The following is an 11,209-nucleotide window of genomic DNA, read 5'->3' on the forward strand; positions in this document are numbered from 1 at the left end:
AAGTCCCAAGCAGAAGAAAGGGGAGGGGAGTTGACATTAAAGCAACACACAACAAGGAAACTACACTGACTGCTGCAGAGACACAGGCAGACACTAGCCTTCATTTTATGCTTTTGAATAATAGCCCTGGCTGGAACGTAGTGTTATTTGTTGTGAAACCTATTCCAGAGGACTAGAGCTCACTTTACAGCTAAAGTGCCTTTAAAAAACAACAACAAAAAGGAACACCTTTTTGACGGAGTTGGATTTTTAAAGGCGATATCCGACGCTTTTCCCAGAGATATGGGTGAGGATAATGAAACGGGGGATTTAATTAAACGTGTGAAATTAGTGAAATTATAAAAGGACTGAGGAGGATCCATAGGCCTCGTCTTTGCGGAGAAAGACAATTCTGATGGGACGTGGAAAAACAAAAGACCCGACCGCATACTGTTGCTGTGTAACCTATGTAATAGCATAGTGGTAATAATGAAATCGCTATTTAGATGATCTATCTATGGTTTTGTTCCCCGTGAGACTCAGGTATGATTGTTTGTTTTCACCCTCTAGTCTAGCTGTCTAGGGCTAGCAATTATGAAAGACGCCGGCTGCCATTACAATACACTGGTCATTAAAAGCCATTACACAAATGATCGCACTTATTGTAACGTTACAGGAATAGTTAGGCTATTTATTATTTACCATGGCATTCTCACAAGTCACAACTGAACTTAACAATTATGCCAATTTAAGGTATACATGAAAGTCAAGTAGGCTACTAACTAAAACGGCAAAAAAAATGTATTACACACCCTTCATAAAAGTACAAATACAAATCTAAATGCACTATTAAAGACAACCTAGTGTTGGTTGTGCCAGAAATATCAACTATCTATTCCGTTTTTGTGTGTGTGTGTGTGTGTGTGTGTGTGTGTGTGTGTGTGTGTGTGTGTGTGTGTGTGTGTGTGTGTGTGTGTGTGTGTGTGTGCGTGCGTGCGTGCGTGCGTGCGTGCTGACCTCAGACTCGGAGCCACCCAGTTCTCCACAGGTGGTGGAAGATGGAGGCGAGGAAGACGAGGAGGAGCTGAGTGGAGGAGAGGAAGCAGAACTTCGCTCCAGCTCGGGCCGGGGTTCCCTGTTGACCAGGAGAGGAATCACACTGAGAGTGCTGCTCAAAGATGGCCTGGTGGAGCCAGGAGATGGAATACTGTCCATACACTACCTGGTACTAATAACACATGCTACTGATGCAGATTACACATATTGTAATGAACGTTCATATAAATGATGTACATATAGCCTACGTCATTTTAACAAATAGTGAAAATGGCTCATCCACAAGCTGCTATTTGCACTGTTTAAGAAAAGGTTGATTTGTATTTTTATAGGGATGCCATCTACACATCATCGTTCGGATATCTGAGAATCCATGCATGTCAGCCAGTTGAACTTTCTTTTTGCAGGCCAACCTGGATGTGACTTCTGCCATTGGATCCCATTGAATATTTCCAATGGAGATTTTGCTTTGGATTTTGTACCGGCATTAAGAAAAATCACACCTGTGTGAAGTGAGGGGCGCTCTTATCATCGTACATCAACATGTCGATTTGCTCAGACACATATGTCGTAAATTCTCCATTCATTGTCAATGGAAATTTAACAAAAATACTGATTTGCTCAAGCACATATGACGTAAATTCTCCATTCACTGTCAATGGGAATTTTGTATAGGACAAAAATACTGATTTGCTCAGACACATAGCGGTATGATGTAAATTCTCCATTCATTGTCAATGGCATTTAATGTTTGTTTTAGGACAAAAATCTACACTATAGCTGAATGTACATATAGGGGCTAGGGATAATCTTAGGAAATCATGTTAAGCACAGACATAATTTCGGCATGAATTAAAACCCTATGGTAAGACTAAGAAAACAATGGAAATCTGGTGAGGTACTACAATCTGTTCTGTACCATTTTTTTTCGCCCTGCAGCTAATATAGCCCATAGATAAGCATAGGTGCCACATGCATTGTCAATTGAACCGAGGTTTCACCATTGTCCTCCTTCTCTCTGCCCTAAGGGGAAGAAGTTTGTGGGGGACCTGCTGAATGACGGGAAGATCCGCTGGGTGGAGACCGCCCAGATATTCAACTCTCCCAGTGCCTGGGCCACTCACTGTAAACGTCTGGTCAACCCAGCCAAGAAGTCTGGCTGTGGCTGGGCCTCGGTGCGTTACCGGGGACAGAAGCTGGTCCAGTACAAAACCACCTGGCTACAAAAATACCAGCCCAGTGCAGACATGGTGAGATTAACGATATTATCACCATAATCAAAATGTGCTTAAAACTTAAAATGGCACTTTTGTTAAACCATATGAACCCCCAGATATTCTGGGGGGAACATTTGCCCCAAATCATTGGCGTTGTTATAAGCTTGTGGATCTGCTGTTTTTGGCGAATCGATTTGTGTAGTGAAACAAGAGCGTACCAAATGCACTACAGGTCAGTTTTATCAATGAGTACTATAGACAAATAACAGTTTAAGTCCACACTAATTATCCATAATGTATAAATGATGGATAACTGGATAAGGGGTCAGGACGAGGCCTTTTCGTGGAGGGGTCAGAATAACATTTGGATTTAAACTGTTATTCGTCTATAGTACTCAAAGTGGTACTAAATTTGCAGCTCACCAAAGTCTAATTTATACGACAATTTAACGATACATTTAAATCTCTGCGATACGATTATTATGAGTGTGGGGTTTTTTATCACGATAATGATTATCGTCCCATCCCGTGACAAGGCATTTATTTATTTCCTTTAACGTTTTGTCTTATCAAACAGTCTTTCTGAGGAGACGGTCCCGGAAGGCTGCACAATGGAATTTTCCAGAATAATAAACAATATGGCTGTATGAGTTACGTAGGATCAGGAGGAATCTTTAGGAGGAAAAATGTGTTTAGCCAAGGGAAGCTGGCTGGAGGGAGATGTAAGATCTGTAATATTAACAATGCATGACATTAATCATAGAAAAGGTATTGTAGGTACAACACCAAGATGTTCTGTGTTGTTTTCCTGTGACACCAGAGCTTGGTGAGTGAGGAGGATGATGATGAGGATGAAGAGGAGGGGAAAGCTGCTGTGCAGGGCCAGTTGGATGAGAAGAATAAGAATGGTAAACCAGGGCTGCATGTTAAAACCTATTCAATTGTATTGTAAATTGTATTGTGTATTGTAAGAAAAAGTGTCCAGTCAAACCTTTGTGCCATTTAGATTGAATTTACCGGTATAAGTAATATTTAAGTATTCTTAGCAATGGAAAAAAGTTGACCAAAAGGTTATAGGAAATTAACATACAACTTTGTCTTCACTTGTTCCATTATGTAACTTTTTTTTACTAGCAAACTGCAAAAAATAAATGCTATATAGAATGTTTAACATTACAGACATCATAATGTCAAGGAGAACGGACCGAGAGAGAATTCCTGTCAGATACTGCTCCTTGGGTACCAGGGATGCTGCAAGGTACCCGCTTTTTTCCAGACATTTATCCATGTCACTGTAGGTGCAGTACATGTAGATAGCATATACACAGGTGCAAAGAGTACTAACTACTCAAGTAGAAATACTCTTGCTTGACTTAAAGCGGCACTATGTAACTTTTTTTTAATGAATACATTTGTATTTAGTCCAATCTGAGTATGTTTAACAATATAACTTGTACAATTAGGGTGGTTGTATTTTTCTCCCTGCTCTTCTATTGAGACATTTAGATGGCATCAAAGGCCATATAATATGACCTTTTGATATTCCACCTAGACATCAGATCTGACACAAATGTTGACCTTATGGTCAAGATTCAATTTATCCTCTGAGCAAGCGGACACCTGTGTGAAGTGAGGGGCGCAAATATATTGAAGTCTAACTCATGTTGATTAGGTGATGTAATGGTGATGTAAAACAAACCTGTGTATAGGAGGGGCTAGCCACCCTCAAAAACCACAGTGCTTGGGCAGGAAACCAGGTTCAAATCTAGGGTAGGAGGAAAGTTACATAGTGCAGCTTTAAATACATATTAGACATATTAGAATAAAAATGACTTGTGTTTGAAAACTACTCAAGTAAAAGTACTAAAGTAGCTCTTTTGGGTACAATCATAAAAATAAAATAAAACTTAAGTTAAGTTAAAGTAGAATAAATGATTTTTAGAAAGAACTGGAAAAAAGTGCACGTAGGTGAAAAAGCTACATAATGAATGTGTTGGACTTTGGACTTTGATGTGAACTTGCATTGAACTGTATCCTCAGAGATCCACACACACTAGTGGAGCTGTCAGCCTTCTCGGCCATCAACAGATTCCAGCCGTTCAATGTAGCCGTGTCCAGTAATGTACTGCTGCTAATGGTAAGAAGAATCAACTTCATTTAAAACATGCTACTAAACTCCAGCGACAGCAGTATCTGACATGCACCTGTCATTGTCAAAGAGCACTTAGAAGTTTAGTCTGATGCCTCTGTGTTCTCACCAGGACTTCCACTGTCACCTAACCACCAGTGAGGTGGTGGGTTATCTGGGAGGACGGTGGGACACCAACACACAACGTGAGTACTCTCTCATCAGCCGTGAACCCTCTTGGGAATAAGTGTGACATAAGTCTTGTCATGGAAGACAGCTTATTTACTACATAAAACAAGCAACAAATCTTGCAACTAAAACTGACTATAAAACAGGTTATAGAAGTCAATTCAAGGAAACAGACGTGTATAAATGCATAGATATTTAAAAATCACACCCGTCTTATTCCGGCCAATCATAACCTGCGTACTCACCTTTCTCTTCAATATTTGTGTTTACGTAATGTTTTGTTTGTTGGGACAAACACTCAAAACTAGCCATTCATTATCAATGGCATTCAATGTTTGTGTTTACACACACCCTCAAAGCTGGAAAGCTGGACATAGGAGGAGCTAGCACCCCTCAAAAGAAAAAGATGCCTCATTGGCCGCTGCAGTTCTTTTGAGCAATGTGTATCGACGTGAGGGCGGAAGCCACGCTGCCACTCAAGTGACTACTGGCCAATCACACCGCGACTTTTCCGGGACTTGTCAGACCCAAACATCTGCTCTGAGACGCACACAGAATCTTTTGTGAAGCATTAGTCTCACATTGCCAGACTGTTGCCTCTCGCAATAGTTGTCTGGCTACGCGAGACTAGTGAAGCACCAACGTGGAAGCTTGCCCTCACTTTTGCACATATGCCCCAGAGCCAAAGAAATGTACACTGGGAACTAAACGACAATCAACACAGGGATTGGCTGGGGCAAACAAAGACACTGGTTACACAAATTAATAAGACAAGACAGGTAACAACTATATGGAAGACAGGAAACACAACACCATTATTTCAAAATAACATACAGACATCCTGACAGTAAGATTACGCACAGGACTGGTATAACTTTAATAGCAGTGTTATGCTCTTTGTTGACCTCTGTGTGGTTGTTGTACCTGACTGTGTTTCAGTGCTGACAGTCTTAAGGGCGTTTCCCTGTCGAACCCGACTAGGGGACAGAGAATCTGCCTCTGCCGTGGAAGAGGAGGTAAGACAATGGACAATGTGTTGGTAGTAGTATATTGTCTATAAATCTATCTATCAGCAACATCTATATATACCATTCTTTATATATAATCACTGCTTTATATGCACTGATATTTAGAGCAACAGGGGGACCGGGCCCTTAGGGGGTCCTCAGATTTACTCTAGGGGGTCTGTCAAATCTTTGTGTGGTGAGGAACATTAGCCGAAAATAGCAGATCAGCGCAAGTCTTTGTGAGCTTGTAGATCGACTATTTTCTGAGTGTTGATGTAGAGGGAAAAAGAGCAGACCAAGCACAAAGCCAACAGTCAAGTTGACTACATACACTCATACAGTGAGGGTTAAAAATCTGAAACATTAACATAAATCTGTGAAGTCGATGAAAAAGTTTAATCTGCAACCCAATTTCATACAATATGTAGTGGGGGTCCCTGCTTCATCTCTCTCTCAGCTGGGGGGTCTGTGGCCAGAAAGACATTGAAGACACCTGATTTAGAGAATCTCCATTGCCGATGTATTATGCCATAGCATGTTGTTGCAGATCTGTCAGAACCTGTTCATGCGGGGCTTGTCATTGGTGGGCTGGTACCACAGTCACCCGCGGGGCCCAGCTCTGCCCTCGCTACAGGACATCGACTCTCAGATGGACCACCAGCTGAGGCTGCAGGGCTCAAGCAACGGCTTCCAACCCTGTCTGGGAATCATCTGTGGTCAGTCCCACTCCCTGCTTATTGGTCCTAAACTTACGATTGATTGATTGATTGATTGATTAAAAGTTTAATACAAAATAAGACATTCCAGTTGCCAATGTGCATTATAGTCAAAATAAAAAAAAAGTATACCAGTCAAAACAAAACATTTGGGGGCTATGAAGGCTGGTGTCACAAGCCTTTCAGGGCTTCAGGTAAGATCGTAGGTATGTTTAAGTCCAGGAAGTAGGCACAGAGATTGAACTTGGACTATCCCCATTTTTTTAGGCCCTTACTACCATGGTAACCAGGGTGTGGCATCCACAATCACACCATTCTGGGTCGTTCCACCTCCTGAGGTAAGGAAGGACAGAGTAACGGGATGCTCCCTACTATGAAACTCAAACTTTCTCTTGGTGTTTCCACTGTATAATGGCCTCTACAGACTGTAGGACTTTTAAAGTTGTCGGGGAGTCATCAGATCGTTGTGTATTTCACACTACAGGAGTATCTTTTTTTAAATTGGCTGTCATTATATCTTTGCGTCTTTCACAATTCGATCAATCGATAGACAGACAGACAGACAGTGCTCACAGACTTTCTGTCCTGTGCTCTCATTGGCTGAAATACAGACCTTCTCTGGGGGAAGTCGCAACCCTGTTCATACTGTATGATGTCCAGTCAGCGAGAGTCAAATATCAAGCCTGCTAGATATTCAGAAACGCTCAGAAGGCATCGGTGAGCGCTTTTATCGCCGCTGGATCTTCTCGCAGATCATTTCACACACAGCGAGCAAAACCTCTGCGATCAAAGCCCAATCTTCAGCCCGATTTGTCGGTGAGCACCAAAAAAGCTCCCGGAGCATAATCGGAGCAAATATCGTTCAGTGTGTAGGGGGCCTAACTCACCTAAAATGTCTCAATGCCCATTTTAAACACTACTGTTAAAACAGTAAACTAAATACTCTTTTGGGATGGAGTGAACTTTGTGTGTGGACTTGGAGATGCTGATGTTTGTCTTCCCTCACTCACACAGCAACGGCCCAATGACTATGGAATCCCAGTAGCGGTGGAGGTCACCTATGTACAAGACAACTTCCTCACCAGTGATGTTCTCAATGAGATGGTACTCAAACACTTAAAAAAATGTTCAAATAACAAGAAAGGAAAAAAACTTATTATTTTTCCTTAAAAAATTGTAGATGTACAAGCTCACAATGCACGTGACACATTGGCTGTGTTCGGCATGCAACAACAGGGTAAATCAGGCTTAAGTGGTTAACCTTTTTGATTGACGTATTGTTGGAAGATAGGGAAAACGCATTGTAGTTTTTCAATTTTACAAGTCACATTGAAATACTGCATATTTGTCTCTAAACCTATGTGCATTGTTTAGTAACTTTAGTGCAGGACGCAATATCAGGTATTCATCAGTGTTCATAATTTTCTATTCATCTCTATTCATTGTCAATGGGAATTAAATCTGTGTGTAGGACAAAAATACAGATTTGCTCAGACACATATGACGTAAATTCTCCATTCATTGTCAATGGGAATTTTGTGTAGGACAGAAATAGCCCATCAAAATTATGCGGTATATGTTATACCAGTATTAACAAAACAATTTCTCTCTGCCATTCCTCTACAGATGTTGCTGGTTGACTACTACAGATCTGCTCCAGATGTAGTCAAATTTAACCAGCATTGGTGCCCTGACACTACCATGATGGGCAAGATCAAGGTTGAAATTTACAGTTACAATACAATTACTTATGAGCCTAAGCCTAACTTAAGCTACAGTATAGACGTCACTATAGCACTCAGAAACCTTCATGAACCGGTCTTGGTACACAATATCTACAAGCTAAGAATTTGGGAGTTTGAGATCACACAGCTACTGTAAGTCAGTTGTTACTGCTAGCCACCCTCCCAGATCCTTACCCCAACCTTAACCCTTTTCCTTACCAAACTTTGATACCTAAACGTAACCATTTGTAACCATGCGTTACTATACTGTACCTAAACATAACCCTCAAAGACAATGCCTAACAATCATTTTTTACATTTTTATAATTACAGAATAGTACAGTACCTGATGTTTACCATCTGTAAAGCAATGCCTAAATCCAACCACTTGTAAGCTTATACCTAAACTTAACCATCTCTATCGCAATAGCTAAACAAACAAAACCACATGACAAATTATTTCTCTTACTGGGAAACAAACCTTTGTTCATTGCTATTCAAAACCACTGACATTGCCGTCACGTCACAGCACATGACCCAACAGATGGCTCCCCCTGGCTCTGGCTGTTATTGCAATGCCTCATGGGTCAAATACTTATAGTGGGGTAAAAAGTACAATATTTGCCTTTGAGATGTAGTAGAGTAGAGTCAGAAGTAAGTACTTCAGTAAAGTAAAAAATAGTACTTGAGTAAATGTACTTAGTTTACATTCCCCCACTGCATTGGCCCTCCTCCACCTATTTACAATTTTCAATGCAGGCATTTAGCAGACTCTTAATCCAGAGATTTACAATAAATTAAATCGCTGGACAACACAAGGTCAAATGCATAGAAATAACCAAGAACCTATCGTTAGTCTAACAGTAGAGAAAATCAGGAAAATCAATAATCTACATTGAAACTATACACACCATACAGTATACACTATACACACTGATGTTCTGGGTTCTCTGTCCACCCTCAGGGCTCACTGAGCGGCCACGCCCCTAAGGACCAGGCCTACTCCCAGATCCTGGAGCACGTCTACAGTCAGCTGTGCAACGCACACTGATGGGTCCCTCCGCGGGTGCGTGAGAGTGAGGCCACCTTGCATCTCAAGAAGCCGCTCCTTCTCATATGCCTTTCTGCACTTCCCTTTACAGACCCCGACCCGACAGGACTGTTTTTATGAACTTTACAGCTGCTTCAGAAATGCCCGGTTCTTAAATCTTAAGTACTGAGCAACATTTTACTTTGGTACAACCTTTGGTTCAAACGTGAAGATAACTATAGTCATCATTCACAGATAGACATGTTATAACATGACAAGTGTGTCGATAGCAACAAATGGAAGCAAGCAAGTGGCATTGCAGTTACTTGTCAATAACTGGCAATAATGGACACTAAATGTTATACTCAAGTAAAATGACCCTCAACTATGGAATTCCACTTCCACCATTGAATAAAATGAAGTCAAATTCTGAAGTCAGTATTGTTGACTTCAGAAACTGAAGCTCAAAAGTCAAGACGTTTACATTTTATTCAGTGGCGTAAATGGGCTCCCATACTCAACAGACATGCAAAAGGAAATACTTTATGGACCAGCCCAGTACACAGCCTCTGTGTGTCGTATGTACTGGTCAAGTTCAGATGTGTGTTTCTGCACACTGGATCTACTACTACTTGTATGTGCCTATCTGCCAGAGTTTGCCATGATAGGAGCAGATATTGCCACTTACTGTATGTACAGTGTGAATTTGAATGTGCAGCAATCGCCTTTATGGACTAAGCTAATACTGTGGTCGTTGGAAAACAGTGAAACTAGTTGTTTATCAATTCACAGACTGAGAACACTTATTTAAGTCAGCACAAATATGGTTCATAGTTCAAAATACTGTTTTTCGCACAACAGTCTCCCCTCTATTGTGCTCTAAGCGGCAAACAGAGGAAGTTGAGTGTTGTGTCTCCCCTATTGCCTGCCTGGAATTCACAATATGCACGATATACACTGGTCCCTGTGCAGTTGTTAGTCTAACCAAAATCACTTTCAGTTCAGTAAACTTTCTAGACAATTTATCAGGTCACTTGATTGGGTAGTGACAAATTTGAGCAAGTCATTATCCTAGTCTTTGTGCCAAGTACTGTTAAGTTAAGTATAGTAATTTCTTAAGCAGATATGGGTGTATGTGCTGTGAACGTGTCCCTGTACCGTCTCTCTGCCAGTATAGCGAGACATCCTCCGTCTTGGTTGTGCCAGTAACCATATTGCTCTTTATATGTACTGTATTTATCAATAATTGTGAATTGTGAGGTATAAACGTATGAAAATAGAACAATGCCTTAAGCCTGCTGATGACCTTCAAACCATTAAAACAAACACACTGGATCAATGTTCGTATTGACTTATTGACTTTGATTGATTTGCCATTGTGGTAATCATTAATCCTTCCTTGTTTTATAGTACTAAACTGTTGCTTCATTTCTGAAGCTCATTAATGGTATCAATAGTCTTAATTTAAATTAAAAAAAGTTGCATGTCACTATCCTGCAGTTGTGCTCCCAGAAAGACTTGGGCACAACTGGACTGGAAGATGAGTCTTGATGAGACGAGGAGTGGTAGGCTGTCTATCGACCATCTGCACTCCTTCAAACAAAGGTGTTGATGTATAGTGAAAGCAACAAATCATCAACTGAAAATGTGCTTAGTCCTTCAGATGTTGATGTTAAAGATTTGTTTTTGGCTTTTCTGCCTTTTTTGATAGTTTCAAGTGAAGATAGACAGGAAAGAGGGAAAGAGATATGCAGGGGAGAGACACGCAGCAAAGGTAGTCACGAACTGGACTCGAACATGCAACGCGATGTCAGGCCAGAGCCTATGTAGGTCTACTGTATGTGGCAATTGTGGCATGTGCCTAGACCACTAGGCCACTTTAAAGCATTTACCCCAAGGTAAAGGCTTTAAAGTGTACAAAGCATCAACATCTTTTGTAATGGTTAATAAATACAACTGTGAATTAATATACTGAGGATCAAACCTGTAATATAAGGCACACCAAACTCCAGGGTAGGTACTCTCTGATGGATGGGGAGGGACGTCTGATGTTCTGGAAAGGTCACACCAAAATGCAGAAGGTCAAGGATGTGGCCCATGTAGCCTAGTGCCTGAAAGTTATACAATCATGGTCATATATTTGTGGTCTTTTTCTTTAAACAG

The 11,209-nt window shown here is 40.9% G+C and overlaps 1 protein-coding gene across 1 annotated transcript; it reads left to right on the forward strand.

Annotated features, from left to right (window-relative positions):
* The first annotated feature begins 78 nt into the window (after nt 1-78).
* Nucleotides 79-10,370, forward strand: mpnd (MPN domain containing). The gene is made up of 13 exons (XM_083767162.1): nt 79-286; nt 1,002-1,204; nt 2,064-2,285; nt 3,073-3,160; nt 3,432-3,510; nt 4,293-4,389; nt 4,514-4,586; nt 5,509-5,585; nt 6,124-6,292; nt 6,560-6,630; nt 7,307-7,396; nt 7,919-8,011; nt 8,981-10,370. Exons 1-13 carry the CDS (start codon nt 283-285, stop codon nt 9,065-9,067), a joined length of 1,353 nt encoding a protein of 450 aa, XP_083623288.1. The 5' UTR covers nt 79-282; the 3' UTR covers nt 9,068-10,370.
* Nucleotides 10,371-11,209: the final 839 nt, after the last annotated feature.

This window comes from Protomyctophum parallelum (genome assembly GCF_964188405.1).
Source record: "Protomyctophum parallelum genome assembly, chromosome: 6".
Classification (NCBI taxonomy): Eukaryota; Metazoa; Chordata; class Actinopteri; order Myctophiformes; family Myctophidae; genus Protomyctophum; species Protomyctophum parallelum.

Bases quoted from the DNA above. Each gene is read 5' to 3' on its own strand.
- mpnd (XM_083767162.1), top strand. The intron at 5,586-6,123 runs GTAAGACAATGG...ATGTTGTTGCAG, and splicing joins CCTCTGCCGTGGAAGAGGAG to ATCTGTCAGAACCTGTTCAT. The intron at 6,631-7,306 runs GTAAGGAAGGAC...TCACTCACACAG, and splicing joins GGGTCGTTCCACCTCCTGAG to CAACGGCCCAATGACTATGG.